Source organism: Rhamphochromis longiceps, linkage group LG8 (genome assembly GCF_057381845.1).
Source record: "Rhamphochromis longiceps isolate RC_006_pf linkage group LG8, R_longiceps_female_GT1.1, whole genome shotgun sequence".
NCBI classification, from domain to species: Eukaryota; Metazoa; Chordata; class Actinopteri; order Cichliformes; family Cichlidae; genus Rhamphochromis; species Rhamphochromis longiceps.
Genome location: NC_140564.1, coordinates 29,644,610 through 29,666,978, shown reverse-complemented (window position 1 = coordinate 29,666,978; position 22,369 = coordinate 29,644,610). Strand labels below are relative to the sequence as shown.

The 22,369-nt window shown below is 39.4% G+C and overlaps 1 protein-coding gene across 2 annotated transcripts in view; it reads right to left on the bottom strand.

The window, feature by feature from the left end:
• The window catches only part of LOC146663983 (ankyrin-3-like), a 137,778-nt gene that overhangs the window by 43,807 nt on the left and 71,602 nt on the right, over positions 1-22,369 (bottom strand). Inside the window, exons 14-27 of one of the 2 annotated variants that reach the window (XM_085416951.1) lie at positions 20,490-20,588; positions 18,397-18,594; positions 17,114-17,212; positions 16,836-16,934; positions 15,807-16,004; positions 15,361-15,459; positions 13,991-14,089; positions 13,799-13,897; positions 13,619-13,714; positions 12,870-12,942; positions 12,163-12,222; positions 5,198-5,321; positions 2,822-2,833; positions 202-289 (exon numbers count right to left, since the gene is read on the bottom strand). In XM_085416951.1, coding sequence (XP_085273077.1) covers positions 202-289; positions 2,822-2,833; positions 5,198-5,321; positions 12,163-12,222; positions 12,870-12,942; positions 13,619-13,714; positions 13,799-13,897; positions 13,991-14,089; positions 15,361-15,459; positions 15,807-16,004; positions 16,836-16,934; positions 17,114-17,212; positions 18,397-18,594; positions 20,490-20,588 — 1,443 coding nt within the window. The remainder of the gene's footprint in view (positions 1-201; positions 290-2,821; positions 2,834-5,197; positions 5,322-12,162; positions 12,223-12,869; positions 12,943-13,618; positions 13,715-13,798; positions 13,898-13,990; positions 14,090-15,360; positions 15,460-15,806; positions 16,005-16,835; positions 16,935-17,113; positions 17,213-18,396; positions 18,595-20,489; positions 20,589-22,369) is intronic. The other variant, XM_085416952.1, reaches the window with a different exon arrangement.

The following is a 22,369-nucleotide window of genomic DNA, read 5'->3' as shown; positions in this document are numbered from 1 at the left end:
TGTGATGTCCATATTAGGGACTTTGTGAAACAGAGTTTAGAGCAGTCTGGATTATTTGTAAATACACTGACCTCATTATTTGACACGTTGGCCCTGGTTATGTTAGAGATTAAACATTGTAACATGATTCATGTGACAGGAAATAAGAAAAAGCACAATAAGTCCACTTTTAAGACCCGAAGGTCCAGTCAGTGTACGTACCATCTCCTTACTCGGCGCCAGTATCTCCTCTATCATCATGCTGTCCCGTGTAAACGAGCTCCGGTTCAGCATGTTGGACCTATCAGAACTGAAGGAACGAAGGCTTGGTGTGGTTGTCGTAGTAGATTACCAAGACAACAGTCACAGTGATGGAAAGGGGAGGTGAGGAAGAGGAGGAGGAGGAGGTGGTGGTGGTAGGGGGGGGGCAGAGGGTAAAGGGGTATGAAAGTGAACAGAAAAAACAAAACAAAAAAAACAAACACAAACACATTAAATGCATGCAGCTTCCAGGAACCTGACTGTATGGCACCAGAGACAACAACAACCACAAGAAAACAGATTAAAAGCTGAGAGAAATGACTGATGTGTAATTTCGCTGAAGTGATTAAAAATCGAAATAAAAAATTTCAGATGCAGATGAGATTGTACTTCTGGGGCGATCAGTGTACAGTACTGGTATTTACCCATAATAATGACAACTTTGTTGATAATCAGCTGGCACTATTTTGACTCCTCATGTCTTTGTATACATCTGTCAGCTTGTGCAGGCTGTAATGTTGTTTGTGATGGGAGCTTTGAGACAAACTTTTATGAGGCAAATAAAAAGCATTCCTGAGCATTCTAAGTGCTAAAATCACAAGGCTGTGGAAACCAAGAGCAGATGTGGCTGCAACAGATTTATTTTTTCATACAATTATCCAAAGATTTTACATTTATAGCTGGGAGTCCTTTTTCCATTCATTCCATTCAATTGATTAGTGTCTCCAGGACTCAAAAGTTATGTCCTCAACATATATTATTCCTGAAGAAGAAAAAAAAAAGTTTTATTTCAAATTGGTGGAATAATTTCGGGGGGATGTTAATAATGGATTGCATTTAATTCAACTATTCATTCACTCTCACATTCACACACTGGTGGAGGCAGCTACAGTTGTAGCCACAGCTGCCCTGAGGCAGACTGACAGAAGCGAGGCTGCCATATTGCGCCATCGACCCCTCTGGCCATCACCAGTAGGTGGTAGGTGAAATGTCTTGCCCAAGGACACAACGTCCGAGCCAGGGCTCGAACCGGCAACCTTCCGGTTACAAGACGAACTGCCAACTCTTGAGCCACGATCGCAGAGATAAATGTATATTGCATGAAACTGTGTACTAGTTAAACTAAAGGAAACTGCAGAACAAAAATGTTTAATGATCTTAATGAGGGCATAATTAGCAGTCTTGATTTTCTATAAAAAGCCAAAGATATGATTTAAAAAAAGACTGGACGATATCTGACTTCTGTTACAGCCCGTAGTTAAAGTCAGTCTTGTGTTGTGAAGCTATTCAGTACTGAAAGAGGTTCACTTGTCCTGTCCAAACAACAATCTAAATAACATTAAATTCATTTGTACAGCTCCAACTTAAAATTTGAATACTTTTACAAGTAATTCTACTTCTAGCAATTTCTCATTAATGTTGCTCTGGGACTATCACTGCAACTGACCAAATTTATGCTGTCACAGCTTTGGAAATCAGGGAAAATAACTATAACAACTATAGTTACTATAGTAATAAAGTGCTACTCAACCTGTTTGCAGGGATTTATTTATTTTGGTTTGTTTGTTTTTCAGCTTTTTCAGCTGTGTCTCTGTGACATCAACCACAGAGGTGAAGTCCCAGAGATCTGCAAGAATCATTTTTTTCACCTTCGCCAGGTTGATGGTTTAAAATTGGACCTGATAAGCCAGGGGCGAAGGGGATTTAAGGGGAGATCTAACTATGACACAGAATTGATTAACAGCGTGTTAATATATCTTTAGATGATAGATAATCCTCCTTCTCTCATTCTGATAATGGTCATAGTGCTATGATAATAATTTTATATGTTATGCAGCAGGCTTGAAACTTGCAGCTGAGCCCATAAAATCAGCAGGAAAGTGTTTACTGAGGTCGAAAAAATGGACGTGAATGCTGGCTTTAGACAGACCTCGATACAACAAAAGGATTTTTCTTTTACAGACTATGCTTGCAATGTTATGAGATGACAAAAATGTCACTTGGCATGGATTTTTTTCTTCCACAATAACATTGCAATTTCACATTGCGATTTGATTTTGGAACTACTTATCCACATGAAATCACATTTGATATCTTTATTACTGAGTGTTCAGTATATATCCTCTGAAAGTATTCAGGGATAAACTATTTGAGCCTAAACTGATGAAGGCAATAGCATCCTCATTGCCTACAGATATCAGTTCAGGTCCCTGGAAGCTTGATGGAGAAATCAAAATTATGCAAAGCTCCACCTTTGTGGAAAACCCACAAAGACCAAGATACAGTCAAACATAAAAATAAACACCACTATTCTCTATAGCCAGCTGAGCGCTTTTCAACTGAAAGTAAGAAATCAGACAGAGATCACACAGGTGAACCACAGCAAACACACAGTGCCACAGAGTTAACAAAACTGGTCAAGATCATTGCGTTAGTAGTCAAATGTGTTAAACAAATATGGTCAATATGCATTACACTGAACCACAGAGTCATGATACTGATAGCAACTGGGGTTTAAGGGAGTGGGGAAGGGGTGAGATGGGGGAGGTATAGCGAGGCCTCGTCATGCCTTGAGTCTTACCTGACTTTCGGACTAACGTTAACAACGGACATGAGGAGAGAATAAAACATCATGAACAAACAGAGGAGTGGACAGAAAGACGAGAAGCCAGAGCACAGATGCAGGTTGGTACAATGATGACAAATGGCTGACTGCCTAACCAGCTGCCTGAAACTTTGTGCATGAGGGAGGAGTTGCAAATAGGGAGGTGTTAGAGTATTCCAGCTCTGAGATCTGAATGACCCTTAATCTCTGAGGAGAAACATGTGCCTCGATAGCTGCTAAATGCGCCACCATTCTCATCAGTTAGCTATGGTTTGCCTGCTTTTTGTTGCTCTGCGGGTATGAAGCACTTAGTTTTATTTGAGTTTTATCTGTTGTAGCTATAAAAAAAGGGGGAGAACAAAAAGACTGAAACCAAATAGCCCGTGTTTCAGGCCATGGAACCAAATCAGATGTTTGTAAAACTCCAAACATTCTAGAGCTGAGATGAACTGCACACAGATGATAATTCTCCATCTCATCACATTGAATAAGACTTTAAATCTGATCTATTCTTACAACAAACTTCCACTATTTTCATTGTACATGTAAAATGACAATAGAAGGCTATTTTATTCTATTCTTTCTAACAAAAAAAGATTGCTAAGTTGAAATTGGGGATCAGAATTTGTATTACATCAACCTCTAGTATCATAAATTATGCAGGATACTCATGTTCTGCTGTTAATATTATGAGGAAAACCTGGAAGGCACTTTCTAAAACTTTTTTATTTTTATAACATTTTTATTAAAATTTATTATCTTCTAGATGGACTGCACTGGAAGTTATTTGAACCAATTACTGCATGAGAAACCAGTTTGTTAAACTATCTCTAAGCTAGATTGGTCAAACACACACACACACGCACGCACAGACATCACCCCTCAAACAGTGTGTGTTGATCTAACCCAGCACTCAAGGCCATGCAATCGAACGTGCTTCTAATTTCCTGTGGCTCAGCGTGCATGTGTGTCACGCTTTAGATATTCAATAACCCCTCCCTCTTCAGCCAGTTGCACAAGTGTCAATATTTTCATACAAGCATAAAGTTCAGCAGTTGCAGGGTGCAAACTGTAACCTCTGGGTGTGTTTGTGTGTGTGACATGTAGGGATCAGAATAATGGAAAGCTACATTGTTATTTAAAATCTTCTGACATACAAACAAGATCATTTCAACTTAAAAACCTGCAGCTCTGTGAGTTTATCCATTTTCTGTGTGCAAACTGTATTTTTAGATCATGAGGTATCACAAGATTTCTTGTGCTGTTAAAAGTAGTTCATGAACTCTGTTCTGATTAACACTGCAGTATCTAGTCAAGCAGTAACTGTGTCTGAAAAAGACCCATTAAATAAAGATAAAATGCACTACAAAAGAATAGATGACCACAAATGAAGACAAGCATCTGCCCAACTATTTTTCCATAAAAATCCATAAACTCGTGTGAAAGAGCAGTTTCTTGTTTTGTACTTTAGAGGTTTTATTTTAAAACCATTTGACCTATGCTACGCCCATGTTTTTTCTTTTAGGTCTTTGCTGAAAAAGTTCCACAGCACACGTTATCTGCAGATCTTTGTAAAATATGTGGTATGAGAAGATTGGTGACGTAGTGATAGCTTGCAGCCACCTGACTGCTTGCAAGGAAGCTCTGTTTAAATCAATAAAGGGCTAATCAAGGGGCTAAGTCGGTTAGGTTGGTAATCGCTTTCTTCACAAGATTTTTTCACCTTTAACTAGTCTTTAAACCTTCATTCTTTTGCAAATACTCTACTATTTGTCTGTTCCCATGTCAGATATTAGGCTGTATAAAGAGACAAAGGTGATTCTGCCTGACACAGTGACTTGTCTAAATAAATCGCAACATAGCTACACCCTTTATCATCTATTTTATTCTAAATGCCACCATCACCAAGTTAATAGACCTAAACTTCCAGAGGAGACCATAAAATCATCATGAAAAGGTTTAGTGAGGTCATAATTTAAGTCAGAATTAAGGTCAGTTTCTTAATCTTTTTACAAACAGAATAGTTGCACCTTGCTGGCCTTCAGCAAGATTGCACGTTTAAGATAGTTGTCTTCACATTTTAAACCCAGAAGCTATGCCTGGATCTATAAGAGTCGTGGATCTATAAATACTGCTTCTGGGAAAATGCTGAAACAAAACTACAACCGTGGTAATTTTTTTTTAGCCATGGAAATTTTATATTTTTGTAAACCTCCACATTTCTCGCAGTCGGCAGCTGCAATGTTATGTATGTCATAACAACTGATGTTACAATGCTACATGTAGAAAACATACAAAAGCTAGGAACAGACACAGCACAAACACAAATAGCTGCATGTTATAGCATGTTACCTCTGAGATCGTGCCCCAATGCTGAAGCCCATGTAGCCGTCCTGAGGGAGTGAGTCGTCGCCCAGTTCCCGCAGATCCTGGGGGGCCATATATTTGTCCGTGTCCCCTGTCATCGCATCGTCACCTGGTGGTTTAAAACACAGAGAGCGTTAACTTTACAAAAAAGGTTCTGCATACATTTTTACTCTCGTCTGCAGAAGGTAATGCCAAAACTTTAAGGTCACAGTCTCTTCAATCAATAACTGCTTTCTGGGTTTCTTTTAGCAAGTTAGATCTTTAACACAAATCTGTGCTGCCCAGTCAGTTGGCCCTGTTTTTTATCATTCATGCAGACCAAAACACAAATGTACACACATACACACACACACACACACACACACACACACACACACACACACACACACTGGCTCTTTTAGACAGATCAATGCAGCTTCTTCCTACAGGCTGTTTTCCAGTCCAGTTTTGGTTCAACAAACACAAACAAAAGTCCTGCTGTCACTGAAAGCTTTTTGTCTCTGTCTCCTGGTGACAAAAAAATGGTTAACAGTAACAAGTGAAGCTTGGAAACAGCAAATAATTCCACTATCAGGGCCTACAAAACTAACTTTTATATCAAAATAAAGGTAAGTTTTCAGCAGGTTTAACTGACCACAAGAAGAAAATGCTTTCTCTACAGCCGAGCCCCAGGACATCATTGCAAGTATGTTGCAAAGAAGTGGTTAGAAACATACGTTACAGGTGTCGCAAGAAAACAGGTAGGAGCATGCTATTCCCCTCAGAGGTACAGTAGTTCCTATCCTACTGATGAACCTGTGACTGCAGAGTTAAAAAAGCGAGGGGAGGGGAGCAAGTGCATGCAGGCGGAAAAATGAGGGGAAAGAAAAGGAAGGCATTCCAACAACCACAAAGCAACAGAGACCCCCCCTCTCCTTCTCGTGTCCCCTCACCCCCTGCTGGTACAGCACCCCTCCCCCTAAACTTTCTCTCTCTTTCTTGCACACACACATATTCACAAACATTTTACAGACCCCATCTGGCCACATTCCAACCCATTCTCCGGGAACCCTTCTCATTTCAGCTTCAACATGAGCAGAAACCCCCTCCTCAGTTAGCCACAAACTCACCTCCTGCTTTAAAGCACTTCATTCAGCCACAAGTCCAGTTTGGAGGATTTTGCCCTGAACTAACTTTTCCTCGACTTGTAACCTCCCTTTAGCTCTCTGTCGCTCTCTCCTGCACACACTGTCTATCTTTCTTTCACAGCCCGGCACTCACACAAACAGATCGGCTTTCTCCCGCCTACCCACTCCAGGATTATCCAGTGTGTGTGTGTGTGAGTGTGTGTGTGTGTGTGTTTCCGAACAGACACCTAGAGCTCACTGCAAGACAGAAATAGTAAGTGGGTGTGTGACTTAGACTTAGCCGTCTAACACTGAAACTGGATGTACACATAGAGTGGAATGCACAAACTCTGTTTTCCTTAACTTCCAGTTCTCAATCTTGTGATTTCTATTCGTGCACTGGTTTGTTTACATATCATATTGTATGTCTCTTTAATTTCCAAAGCACGGCTGACTCTGTCTGCCCCCCCCGCACCCCTTTTTTTTTTTATCTCTCTTGCTTCTCCATGTAAATTCTTTGGTGTCAGTCACAAATGACCTCACTCATTCAGCTGCTTTGCATGTCAGAAAGTTGTAACTTTGCCACGTCTTTCCTGAATCAGATATTATGCAAATATCTAATAAAGAACTGGAACTTGCAGCTTGGTAGAAAATTGAAAAGCCATTCCAAGTCCAGCAAAATGTGCTGATAATAATGCAGAGGTTCTAGACTGCAGTATGGGCAGAGTGAGCTTTGGTGACTAAAAGCAACCTTCGCCAAATTTAGCTTAAGATTCTAACAATGTGACTTCTGCCACAACCCACATGAAAACAAAGGATGAAGCAATGCAGATTATACCGGTTGGCACTGACACCGAAGCATCGAGAGACACGAGGGAAATACAGGCATGTATTTATCTGTGCAACAAACCGATGTTGTACATTGTCATGGATAATGTGGATAATGCAAATTCTTCACTTGTATACACACTTTTTTAGATTCTAGTCAACAAAACCAATACTCAGTGTATCTGCAGTAGTTGCAATTCAACATGTTATTTTCATGAACATGTTTTCTTTCTACATTATCCCATTATTTTTCAAAGTATTCTGCTGACATGCCTGTTTGCACTTCTATGGACTGCACTGTTAATTTTCAAAAGGACAGTGTACTGTTTTAAAAACATTATCTTTTTTATTTTACCTCCAACCTTCCTGTCTCTTTTTGTAAGTGTTATATTATCCACAAGGCTGACAGTCAATGTTCTGGCTAGAGCCTGATGGATTTTTAAGATCAATACTGACACAGATTTTATCATATCATTTTGTAAAAGCCAGTATTCTGATATATCAGCCCTTTTTTTATTCAGCTACAAAACATAAACAGGTATTGCTCTGTTATATGTAAATTAATTGAAGGGTGTTTCTCCAGTCTTTACTTTTTAAATGTTCATTTATCAGCTAGTTTAAATGTTGGTACAGAAAGACTGTTAAATAGCTAATGCTGGCCAATAACACCGGCCCACTGATACACCAACGCCTGATTCTTGAACCTCCAAATTAATTCAATTTCAAATTTGCATTTTCTGCCCGTAATAGATGTGGAAGGGTTCATTTGAGGTAACATTTAGGCAGTAAACAGAATCTGACTTTGGAAAATCACTAGAGACTGTTTTCAAACTTTAGGGCCCTTGGCTATTAAGAAAAGCATCAAGTTTCTGTAATGCATTTTAAAGCCAAGAAGCAAATCTGTTCATGCTGACCATTTATGTGCCACATGTCCAAACACTTTCTATCTAAGGCTGTATTAAAAACTTGAAGCCCCCAGATAATTAAATATCGAGGGTTAGTGAACGTGCCGGAGGCGCACACAGAACTTTCCAAAACCACAAAAACACCTTTCACATAGTGGCTTTCACCCATATTGAAAAGTTGATAACAACTTTATGGTAACCACCTAACAAGACTACCCAATTTTAAAAACAAAACAAGTATATTTAAAAACAGCTGAAAAGCTACTTCTTGTTTGTTGGTTCCAGCTGTTTATGTAAGTTTTCTTTTGAGTTTATTACATACTTATTACATATATAGAAGTACTAGAAAGCCACAGTCTGTTTGCAAGCTTCTCCAAAGCATGAGAGCTGCACACACACTTGTAGCTCACTTCAGGGGCGATTTATAACCTGCAGTTTGGTAAAAGTTTGATTCTTTTTTTTCTAAAGTTTACTAAAGACTGCTTGGATGGCTTCCCATAATTACTTGTTATAGCCTTCTCAAATTCTCAAAGGTACTATAAAGAAAACAGCTGTAAAGGAAACTCTGATCTCATGAGTTTTAGTACCTAAAAACTCGGAAACACTGACTCTTTCTGTTACTGTTCTGGGAACATTTGAGTGAAACTGGGAGGAGATCAATAATGCAAGTGACTCATCACAATGACAGAATGCCATCCCCTGAATACAGTGATAACACCAGCATTGTTGGGCAGCCCATGTCTGAAAGAAGGTTCTTATTTGCAGCCTATTAATCAGTTCTATTACATAAATGAACAGGTTGTCCTCCTTAGATGACAGGTTGCTATATTTAGCTATATTTACAATGTGAATCGGCAAAACTTCAGACAGGAATAAAGGGCCAAAGATGGAAAAAAGACATTAAAATCAGTCACTACATTGGTTATTGGTCATAAACTGAATACCGACATGCCGTGTGTATGTTTTACCCTTTAAATCCTTTAACCAACTTTAACTGACTTTACTGGTCTGGAAAATCTCTCACGAAGGCAAAGTTTACAAATTGCACAGGGGTCTCCTGATTTAGATCATGGATTGAGTGTGTTACTGGAGATGTTAAACACCATTCCTCCACTGGTATGCGAGCTTGAGAGTGTATATTTGTGCGCGTTGAGTTGCCCTCGTTATATTTTTAGATCAAAAATTAAACACGGACACACTGCTGAAGCTCTACAATCAAAACAAGCACTGCACAAAGTCAGCGTGAAGGCAAGTCATGCACATATGTATGAAATCTTTTTTTTTTTTTTTAATACCAACAAAATCACACACAGTGTTTAGTTGCATCAGTTCAGCTGTGCCAGTTCACGCTGGGTATTAGAGTTAGTTACAACAAGATCACTTTCGTTTGACTTACAGGAATAGCTGATGCAGATATTTCCAACATCCATTTCTGTTTAAACACAAGCAGAATCACATTTGACCATTTCTGTCTACATTTGGAAACACACAGTGTAAAAGATGGACCTAGCTTCCAGCTCTCAAAAGAGGAAACTATTTCATGACCAGTAGGGGGATGACTCTTTTCCTTGAAAAAAACACTTTTGGTTATACAAGTCTGCAGAGGTTTGCTGTGTAACATCATGTGCACCTTTCTCAAAACTTGTCCGTCCTAAAAACATGTGCATTTCCAGACTGGTTGGCAAGGGGTTCCTGGTTGTAGCTAGGTGAAATCAGTCTCAAAGACTGGCGCAATGACAATGTTCTTGCAATTGCTTTCATTTCTAGTATATTGCCAAAGTCGTCTGTAGTTTGCACGGAAGATGCCAACTCGTCTGCATACACTTTGTAGTAAAACTTGACGGTCTCCGTTTTTTGCTTGTGGAGTTTCACTACCATCTGAAGAGTAGCTGAGTGTCTGCAGAGAAGTTGGTGTCCTCCAAATAATCTATGGACAACCTTGGCAATCTGCAAGCAACCAAAGCAATCCCAACAAGGTTTTTGGCATCCGTTCAGGAAATGCACATTTTTTCCTCTCACAACCAGTGGTTTCAGACTGGTCTCACACTAACTTACACTGTCACCAGGAGTATTACACATCAAAAATGGCAGAAAATTTAGTATCACATGGTTAGCAGGCACGTGTCTGCAAAAACTAAACAGGAAAATTGCCCTTAGCTCCCTTACTTTGGACCTCGGTATTATGTAATAAACTAATTTGCTAGTTTTTGGGACAAAGTAAATGAAAGATGTAGTTCATTATGTAAATTATGGTCATTATTAAGAGGAGGATTAACTAGGGTATGCTCACTGGGTAATGACTTGTCAATCTCAAGTCAGAGCCACACTTTACTTGTCACATCCTATTTCAAAAAGCTAGAAGGCGGAGGCGAGATTTGTGTATGATCACATTACTCCAGCCTTCGTTTTTATCAGTTGCCATCTCATCTCTTTTTTTTTATCCTATTTTCCCTCAAAAAATTCAAATTTCTAATGCAAACTTGGACCAGTAAAACTCAGTAAAACTCACTGTGAGGTCACCAGAATATCGAGACATAGAGCTATACTGTATTTACATTTCATTAAGTACACTGTATTTGACATCAGCAGAGGTTTTCTAGTAATTTTGTGATATATTCACACTACTGCAGGAAAGTGAACTGTTAAAAGTAGATTACATTTCTGCAAGTTGCTCATATTTATCCACTGTAAACTACAGAAACCATGAAGCGTGTGACAAGCTAAAAATGAAAGCCTATCATCGGGAAAACACCACAGGGGGGAGGACGAGCCAAGCTCCCCCCCTAAAAAAAAAAAAAGAAATCTACTGATCATTAATTCCCTGTCTGTTTGTCATTGGGCACTGGTGGTCAAGAGCTCAAGTTCAGATCCTTTTGAGCCATACAGGAGTCTAAAAAAAGAGTATAAAAGAGTAAACACACACACACACACACACTGCAGCAGCTGCTTCAGTGTGTTTGCTTTGGCCTGAACGTGTGAAACTACAATGAAAGCATCACTGACAAGCCCACGAAGACAAAGGATCAAGTGTATGTGTATTCTACTCCGCGGTGTGAAAAGAAATCTGTTACACACTTCCCGACGCTCCATATCCAGACAGTTGGCATGGCAACCGGCAGAAAGGCATATCCCCTGCATTTGGTTGCACAAAAGTACAGGAGGTTTCACAAAAATGCAGTGTGTGCGTGTGGAAGGGGGAAGGCAGCAGGGGAAAGTACTCAAGTACAGCATGGTGTCTCACACATGCATGAATGAAGAACAAAAGTTTTGGAAAAATACTTGGGAAAACAATGAAGAAGAGAGTAGTGCCATTTTAAAGCCATGCCAAAGTTAGTGATTCTCAGTAATTGAAAACACTGCTTCTAGTGTCACGTCAATAAATCCCCCTCATCACATCATAAGTTTAAGACATCCACAGTGCTGTGACTTCACTATATTCACAATAAAACAAACATAATTTTTTTCTAATATGGTTGACATCGGAGCTTTTTGCTAGCAACCAGATATATGAAATACTCCAAAAATCAATCTGGAGGAGGTAAAAACATGGCACATTAATACAACTAATTGATGATTATTTTAAAAAAAATTCTGTCTTGTTACCTGCTTAACCTTAACGAAATATAGTAGCCTGAAACTGACATTACGAGACAAAACATGTTAAACATGTAAGCATAGATGAGTGTTTTGTGGCACTTTTTTTGCCAATTCTATTGCTAGTATCCACCTCTATCTCCTTCAAGGTTAATTTGATTTCAAGTGCATCCCATCATATTGCAACTTTTAGACATTTATTAGTCTTTTGCAAGCAGACATAAATGACAAAGACACCTTTGTGCATTTTGACAGACAAATAAAGGTGCTTTGGTGAAAAAAAGATCTGCAGTATCGAAACATTTTTCCTCAATTAGCATTATTAATCTGTAGCATAATATAGGCTGTTTTACATGTGAGTTATTATTTATTTTGAATGAATCGTGATTCCACTGTGACACAAGAAAAGCAAGAGACTGGAAATAGTTAGAACAAATGAATGACGCGTTAGAGAAGGGTTGTAAAAGGAAATGCTTTAAAGAACAAAAAATGTAGAAAGATTAAAAAAATAAAATACCTTCTTCCACATCAGAAAAATAGTCCTCTGTGATCATTTCGGGGATATTGGCTTTATACACTGTGTGTTTGAATGAAGGAAAGACAAAAAAAGAACCAAAAATAGATGGAGAAATCATATTCACATCAAAATCATAGGAAAAGGAAGAACTGAAAATAAACGTGATTATTATTATTAAATGTTTTAGTTCCATTTGTTACATTGAAAATATCAAAATAAAGTTTCCAATCATGCACACGATTGTATGTCAAGTCACAATTTGGACTCAAATTTAGAAGTTAGAGTTATATTTGAGATATGAAACTCATAGATTTTAGATAGTAACCTGAAATTTTGACTTAGTAATGGAAAAAATATGTGTTGCTTTGGGGGGGTTACAGTGGCGGAAACAAACCTTTCAATTATCAAATAAAAAATAAACAAATAAACATACTGGTTGAAGAACAACAGCAGGTTTTTTCTTCTGAATTACTCAGAAGAAGTAGAAGCAACACAAAATCTTTCATTGACAATAAAAAAAAATAGAGGGAAATCTAACAATGACAGTACAGTGCTGAAATATTCACTTATTCCAGCCACAAAAGCAAATGTGACCCAAGCTGATATTTTAAAGAATTTGTCTCTCTTCAGGTTGCAAAGACAAGTCTTGCCTTGATATTTATACATCAATAGAATTACTTTAAAAATGCTGTTAAGCAAAACTTTACCTTCATCATCGGACATGTCCAGCACCTCGTTCATGGTCTCGGGGACATTCATTTTGTGCTTCTCGATTACAGTCTGTTGAACAGAAACACGCTCTTAATATCATGACAGTAACTTTACCAAAGTACACGTAATCCAGATTTCTATCCCAGTACAACAGCATCTCTATTCCTGCACTGTTTACTGTGAAAATGTTCCAGTAACTTTGCATTTCTATGTTTATGTAGGTCTTTTCTTTCATGTTATTTTTTTAATGTAGCAATACAAACTTATGTGCGCAAATAATAATTCAAAATGTTCTAGAAAGCCTTTGACAGTAGCTTTTATATAGATATATTTTTTTATGTCTGTGAAGGCTCTCAGTCATCCAGGTCATCGTAGTCTATGGAGCTTGGAAAGAAAAGCGTCTGGACTTCTTAAAGAGCTTCTTTAAGTTCTTATAGAACTTAAAGAAGTCCAGACGCTTTTCTTTCCAAGCTCCATAGAATTAAGTTTTTTAAACACTATCTTAGGCCAGTGCCTTCAATGCTTCTGTTTTTGTGAAGTAACTGCCTGTTACTTCACTGTTAATGCCCGAGGCATTTCAAGATAGCTGCTAAGCGGCAGGAACTGCCTCTAGGATTCAGATTTAAGTATAACTACTACTAAGTTTAAGTATAACTGTATCTATACAGTTAGATACAAGTAAACCATTGAGAAGCCATATTAAACCATACATCACATTTGAACACTCTTTTAAACACATACACACCTGAGTGGTCAGAGTCTCCTCTGTGACCACCTTGAGCGTGTCCACAACAGAGATATAGCCGAGCCTCCTTGCAATGGACAGAGCGCTGTTTCCATTCTGGACAAGTAATAAAAATGATGAGAATTGGTGTTGAAACTAAAAATAAATGAATAAATATTTCAGATTTCTGAGCGTACTGACATTAGTGAGTTCATTGGGCGATGCTCCATGGTGTAACAGCAAGTTGATGATGTGTGTGTGTCCCTGCTGTGCAGCCTGATGGAGAGGTGTGTAGCCGTTCTGCGGGGGAGGGATGAGAGAGAGCATTAGAAGATGTTCACAGAGACAGAAAATCAGTGACGTATGGTGAATATACACGAAAATAACAGTTACCTTTGTCTTGGCGTTGACCTTCGCCTGATTTTTCAGCAGAAAGTTAACCATCTTCACGTTGCCATAGTGACAGGCCACATGAAGTGGAGTGTATCCAAGCTGATGAAAAAGAAATGTAACTTCTGTTAGCACCACTGTGGCTACAATAAGGCATGTATTCATACACTGAAGCCAAAAGGCAGGGAGAGCAGGTGCAAGACCCCCCTAAATGACAACAGATACGACACTCAAATCAAAAATACCACATATGACATAAGATGGAAAACTTGGGGTAGAGGTGGGTTGGAAAGAGGCTTGCAGAGGTAGCAGCAGATGAGCTGTAGGCTGATTGTGGCCTATGTGAATTAACAGTCTTCCCAAGTCCCTTTATAAAACAATAAGACCACATGAGAAACTGGTGAGGATAACTGATTTCTGTATGGCCTATGAGGATTTTTGCCCTGTGACAACTTAATGTTCAGACTGCTTCAGCACCCACACTTTGAGACAAGAGCTCATTTATTTTGTCTGAAAATTAAGCTGAGTGTAAACTGTGAACGTTTAAGCAGCTGCACGTGAAACATGTCCAATGCAAACCAAAACAGTTGTTCTGCCGTGCAGTTTGAAGTTGACACTCTAACACTGTTTCATAAGATCTGAAATTCAAGTTGACTGTCTCACAAAGTAAAAGCTATATTTCCAAAATAAAGGCAAATGGAAGCGAGAGAGGAAAAATAGGCAAAATTCAATGTCTGAATTCCTACAAAGAAGGAAATTTAGTTAATTTGCAGCAGCAGAAGCTTTGTTTGTATGATGCGTCCTCCAGCTGTTGCCATTTCCGAGCCAAGGAGGTCATGACATGGAAACACATAGCAGAGGTATTCCAGCTGTGATCAGCATAGCCCGCAATTACCAATCTTATATTTATAAAACAACAATATTAGACAGGGTGGACTGCAATTAACTTTAAAGACTGCTGAAATCCCACAGTGCTTATGCGCCTTTAAGGGCAGCTATAAAAGAACGATATCGTTTATTTTTGTGTGAGTTCTGTAAAAGACTCAAAGGCTGGACATGATTCAGCAGCTGTTAATGTCTAAATAAGTTCTGGCAGGACTTTTTGTGCTTCTTGATGGCATTTTAAAATCATGTCTTTTTAAAAATTACAAGGCATGTGTTTAATTATTCAATTATCCTATTAAAACTAGAAATGTGTCACTTTTGTGGGAACCTGCCTTGTCAAAAATACAAAAAGTGAGAGCACTGGCACAGACCAAAGCCCAAACCCCAAATGATACTTAATTTACAGCGGTGAAGTGGCAAGATAAGCAAATCCACTTTGCAAATGCCTTAATAACTTTAATCCAAAGACATGAGGAGGCTATCATTACCTTGGTCTCTGGATCTATGAAGGCTCCTTGGTTGCACAAGACCTCAGCAACATTGACTTTATCCTCCTGGGCAGCCAGGTGAAGTGGAGTCAAACCAGACTGAAGGTACAGAAACAAAGAAATAGAGAAATACAGTCAAATACACAAATGACAGAAGAGTGCTGAACACAGTAGTTTGACTGAGACAGCTTGAAATGAAGCCGTTTAAGACACAATGACAGGTTTGCACATCACGGTAATGAAGCACAAATGACAGAAAAATGACAAAAGAAATAACCATCAGAATAACAGAGTTCTGGATAAACAAATATTATTTGTGTAAGTAAAATCAAGGCCCTGCCTGTTTGATACGTGTCGATGGTACACAGACACAAATACACTGCAAACATTAATCTTCTGTCATTGCATGTCAGCCAGAGATCTACACACTAATAAAGGGAAAACACCTTATTGCCCATGTGAATAGGAGCGTCCCGAGCCAGCAGCAGCGTCACAATGTCCACGTTTCCTTCCTGCGCTGCAAGGTGCAGGGGAGTGATGCCCTGCCGCGTTACAGAGTTGGTAGAGGCGCTGTATTCCAGTAAGGTGGTCGTTATCTCCATCTGATTCTTCTTAGCTGCAATATGTAGTGGAGTGTAACCATTCTGGAAAGCAGAGAACGGGAAAATTGACCGTTTTTCTTTTATAATTGAGCTAAGTCACATTTTGTCTTTGCAGAAGACAAAAACTCTGTAACCCTAACCCTGGTTCAATGTTCCACAGAATTAATGTAGCACTCTTGACCCTTCATGATGCTGGCTGGTAATTGTAATAATTACAATGCTAACTGTACAAGAAAAAAGATGACGGGGGGGAGACAAAAAAGGAGACTGAGAATCTTATTTATTTCCTTCTTCCAAACTGAAGAGAAAGTAGCATGTATATATACCAGAGGAAAAAGGAACCACTTGTATTGATCCTTGTTCTTATGCAGCAAGGAAACTGGGCATGAGTGATGGATATTCGGTAGTTTTAGAGGATTTGCTTCATTTGTAAAGAAACTTATTTGTAACTTTTGTCTGCAACCAATACAATTCCCAGTGGAGAGGTTCTCCAGGCCAGCACGGTTGGCAGAAGCCAAGTTGGAGATGCGATATGGTTCTAAATATCTACCTAGTGGTGAAGAGCAATATTTTTAAGCTTCATTTATGTCCCGAACCTGAAGATATTTGCCTTAAAGGATTAAAAAAATGCATCCCTTCAGTGTTCTACCAGAAAATATTGGACTCTTGTTGACTTCAGCAGGAGCTCTACCAAAATATATGATGATAGCGTGGAAGGGCAATCTAATCAGCATGTGGAGCACAGTGTAATTGCATGTAATTGGCCGAATGAATCTAGGTCAGTGTGCTCTCATCCTGAGCCAAAGTGAGGGGTTTTAGTGCATTGTAGGAACATTCAATTTGACCTCCACTGACAGTTTGATTGACTCTTACCTTTGCAGCAGCGTGCGGTGAGGCTCCCTGGTTGAGCAAGAGCAGCGCCACCTTCTGGTTATCATAGTGTGCTGCTACATGCAGTGGAGTTAGTCCACTCTGAACACACATACACAACAATTGTTAGACGGTGATTTATCGTACATGTCGTGGAGAGCAGCTGGAGCAGAGGTGACGTGGAAAGTATTGTGAAAGCTACACCCACGATGACAGCTGAGGCGGTACTGATGTGTGCGACATCAATATAAGTCTCTCTCAGATGCACAAACATGCATTACCTTTCCAGCAGCATCAGGCTGAGCGTTCTTCTGCAGCAGCAGGTTGGCCACCTCGATTTTCCCATATTTTGCTGCGACGTGCAAAGGAGTGAAGCCCTTCTGCAGAAACACAAAGGAACATTACACCTAATTTAATACAGTTACTTCTTCTCCCATGACTCATTTTCTACACATGGCAGCCCAACAGAACCACATGTGTTTAATCATAAAGTAAGCGAGCAATTTTCAGGATTATGTCATGACAACATGGAGAACTGCCCCCTTGGTCCTTAAACACAAATCAGCACAGGGTGGAGAAACTTAGTGCTTGATTTAGATTCTTTAGCTCTGAGGGAACAGATTCAAAAACCATGATCATGATTCAGAAGCGGGCCTGTAGAAGTTTGTATGGAAAGACGGAGGAAGCTAATGGGATGTAGAGATGGGAGTTTAACTGCAACTCGATTAAATTAAACCTCACTGGGATTTGGGACGTATGTGTGCGTCATATGTCTTTTACATTGAGTACAAGTTACTGCAGCTCCAAACAATGTAAGATTTGAAAACCATGTTATGCACATAACCTAAGAAGAAAGTCTTACACTTCTGGTTTTACAATTGCATCACAGTCTTTAAAGCTGTTGTGAATTTAGTGGACTTTCTAATGGGTGGAGCAACTTAAAAACAAAGCGGACATCTGAAACCTGTTGCTAAATTTTCTGATTCATCCAGACATTGCTAAAAATTACCTGGTCTGTCTTTAAAGAGTTAAAAATACGTGGCCATAAAATGCTCTGCTGAAACGTAAATTGATGCTTTTGAAATGAGTAACTGACATGGAAAACTGAGCCAAAAGTCGACAAAGGCTTCTCCAGCAACAGCATTTCATTTTCAGACTCTATGCTCTTACTTTGTCCACAACCTTATTATGACACATCTTTTCCACTGGCAGACTGTCAACTATAACTGGTATTCCACAATCATGTAACTCCACTCAGTCCAAATGTTGCAAAATCCCTGTAGAATTCATGCATTAACATTTTTCAAGCTTTTCCAGGATGAGACAGGACAACCATCATGTTACCAGCTGCAAGGATGCAAATCTAGCTGATCTGCAACAGGATAAAACCTCCTCTCTGTCTTCAGCAGATTGAATTAAAGTTTTTGGACTAGTTTATGAGTATAAGCACATAAGCCATCAGTGTCTGTGTGAGTACTGATTAACTAGTTTGCCTGCACAATATGTTTGTGTGCATCTGTGGGTTTGAATAATAATTTTGTTTATGTGCAAGTTTCATATTTACCTTAGTAGTAATGCCCAGACTAGCTCCATGGTCCAGCAGCGTTGCAGCTATATCTCTGTGCCCCTCCCTGGCGGCTAGGTGTAGGGGGGTGTATCCAGAGTTGGTCGTGGCATCTGAGTATGCTCCGTTCGCCAGGAGCTGCTGCACAATATCTTGCTTACCAAGACGGCTTGAGATGTGCAGAGGAGTCTGGTCATCCTGATAGAAAAATCCAGCAAAAAACACCTTTTATTATTAAAAAGGACCAACATTTGGAGCCATGTTTCTGGACAAGATGCAGCCCACTTAACAAATGTTTTTGGTATCTCCAAACTCCTGTGGAAAATCTCTGGCTCCATCTGCTAATCGCGCCAACTGCATTTTTGTTGTTTTGCAGTGACATTCAAAAAAGAAAAAGAAAAACACATTTGCAACTTAAACAGCAAGACAATGAATTTGCCATAAAGCAAGAGAAAGCAAACAAGGAGACAGATTCACAGCTGAAGCCTCTTCAGTGATCCCTCTTATATTTTCACATTATTTATTTTAAATGGCAGCGTATAAACAGAGTAAATTCAGAATGAGCTTCTGTGCTTCGCGTAACACTTATTCTCCCCTGAAGCCATCCATTGAAAATACTGAAGCATATTTGACACAGACATTTCTCTGATGTAATATATGGGACTGTTTTTGCATTGTATTGGTCTTGAACAATAGCATACGTATGATAATAGAACCAAACTGATACAGGAATTTCATTGAAGAAATATTTGCACAAATATATTGGAATATATCATTTTTAAATTTAATGCAATGTACTTCACAAGCTATTGGGCATTTTAAATGCAACACACTGCTCACCTCCACATCCCCTTAGGAGTAATGTATATTCGACTAAATATGTGATAGACTGCAAACAAAGCATCTGAAGCTGCTCTAGTGAACAAATTATGTTAGAAACTCAACCATTATTATTGGCTCATGCTGGATAACATGCAACATGTTACATATTTGCAGCAGGCTCATATTGGCTAATAATATTATCCAAGGAATATATCAGTTGGGATCTATTGGAAAGAATTTATTTCATCATCATCATATTGTTACAGGTACAGGGAACCCTATTACTTTTCATAGCAGTGCAGGACAGGGACATGAATAACTTATTAGAAGTCACATTATTTGTCCTGTGAGCTCCAGGAGGTTGTTCTTTGTGTACAGGCTCTGATCAGCTGACCTGTGTTGTTGCTGCTGGCTCTGCTGGAGGTTTTTTTGCTCTTTTTGGATTTACTAAACTGAATTCTACTACATGAGCAGATGTGGTATGCGCTAATATGGCTGCTTTCCATCTGCTGGCCAGTTTAAAGGTGGATTTTGGGAACTGATGACTTCTCCTTTTGACTTAAGCTCACAGTGACCACAGATACCACAGTCTTTTCTGCACCAGTCCAGCACAGTCCATTACTGTAAACTGAACCACAATGCTGGAAATCACCCAGTTCAACATGCACTTACTGCCTGTGATTCTCACAAAACCTTATTATCTTTCAATATATTGTATAAGACATTTCCCAGTAAATAACCAGATAACTTTAGCAACACATTTGCTGAGTCAAAGTCACACTCACATAATAGCAACTCTGTTTATCATGACTGCTCTTTTGTAGCTCTGAGTAGATTGTAGATCCTTGCGAATAACAGCCTCGTGTAACTAGAATTTTTACTCCTATTTGTATCCAAAAAATGCATAAAAGGACAAACAAGAAAAATGATTTATGAAGAGTGTGCAGGTGAAGCATAAGGCAACATTATTTTCTAATTTGTTGAGTATTGCAGCTGCTTACATAAAAGAACTGCAACACATAAAAAACCAGACTCGCTTGATATTATTATGTATGAAATGCACACCAGGTAGCGTTACTTAATAAATTAAGCTGACAGAAAGTTTTTCTGAATAATTTTGACCCATGACTGTAACTTTTCAGTAATTAAACATGTGCAAAGACACATTACATAAGCATACAAACACACACTTGTGCTCACATTTAGTAGCTCTAATGCCCAGGCGCATATAAACACCAGATAATCGTTACTGATTGAGAGTGATGCTCTACCTTGGCCTTGGCGTCGACTCGTGCTCCATTCTGAATCAGATACCGGACCACATTGGACTGTCCCGCCCTCGCTGCCATGTGGAGTGCTGTCTCCCCCCTCTGAAGCACACGCAGAAAACGAGGGATGGATAGTTATTCCAAAGTTTTGAATGTTACTCTTTCTTTGAAAACACCCTCATACAAAAAAACTTCTTTTTGTGAAGACGTACACTGGGAAGGAGTGGCTGACAAAGAGAAAGAGCCAGATAGACCCCCTCGCTCGCTCTCCACACCCAACTCACCATAATGACGTCCCATAATGCTCTGTTACTACGGTAACCTGGCCACAGACACGACGTGGGCGACCAAACACTCAGGGTTGAAGAGTTGACTGTGCACTACTCGTTCCCCTCTTTCTTTCTTCCTCGCTCTTGCCTTTCTCTTTGGCTCAGCTTACTTTTTTCTCCTCTTTTTCTCCTTTCATGTCATCCCAGAGTTAATGGGGTCAGTAGTAAAGTTTGTAGCTCCTACTGAGGAGTGTCGATGGACCAGATGAGAATTAGAGCACATTTCCGTATGAGCAAATTACATTAAATACCTCCTCTCCACCTACGGAGGATTTCTCTGCTGTCTGCACCAATTAAGGTTTAGATTTTGTGGATAAACAGCTAGTGTTAAGTCACTTCCTATGTTTGTATTTCTCTCTCTCTGTGCAAGTAGCTGTTTTAGGTATTGTTTCAGATTTTTTAAAGGGTTTCATAGGCTTTGTGCTGCTCTTGAGTTTTGAATCCTTAGTCAAAACATCTGAGTTGGGTGTCTGTTTAGGTTTTTCTAAAGCTATTCTGGTCTTTGAAGGTTTGATTTGTGCGTTTTGTAGGCTGAATTTTGATTCCTGTTGTGATATGTTTTCATTCTAGCAATACTGAGGCTCAGGTTTATTGCACTCTCTGAGCCCTAATTACTGTTTAGAATTTATAAACTTTCTAGTCTTAGTTTTGAGTTCCTTAGTTTAAGTGTCTGTTATGAGTTAGTCATTTCCTGCTGGCGTACTTCCCTCACCATTTCGCTAACTGCTCCTTCCTGTCTCATCTTTCTCTGTTTATGCCTTCATTGTCCAGTCTTCTACTGTGTCTGCCATGTGTACTGATAGTCTTGTCTCTATGTTTAGAGATATTTCCTGTTTTATTTTAAATGTCGGTTTTCTTTCATGTCTTGTGTCACTTTTGCGGCTTTATGTTTTTGACCGTATTGATCGTCTTCACCTGTTTCTCATCCCCAGTCACCCCTCGGTGTATAAATAGTCTTATCTGCATCTTTCCCCGTGTGCCTGTATGGATTTTGATTCTGTTTTTGCCATCTGAGCTCTGAGCTCATCAGCTTTGATAAAAGATTTTATTGTAAAAACAAAGGGGGGCTGTTAAGATATTCATTGTGTGTACTCATGTTGTACAGTGTTTAACTGCATTATGGTTACTGTGGTTTAACAGAGACAGTATTTTAGTTGCCACCACAAGGAGGCACTGTTTCATTGTAAGAGCACGGATGCTGCGTCATCACGCCCCTAAGAAAAAAAAAGTATACCACAACGAAAATGGCACCCATGAGAAAAGTTTTGCCGCGTGTTAATGAGGAATAAAGTTCCCAAAATATTAAGGACATTTTTGCCTCCGTCGTCATTTTCCTTCGAGTTGATCGCTGTCGATGCTGCAATACTTAACAGGTTATGGGCCCAGGGCCGACTCGAAGAAGAGTTTTTTCTCATGAAGATCCGGAGCCACAACGGATAGCGGGCTAACGGCTAAATAGCAACATGGATCAACGAGGAGCAAGCAGGCTGCCTCGACTCGTGTTTGACGGAGATGAGACCAGATATGAACTTTGGGAAACTAAGGTGCTAGGAT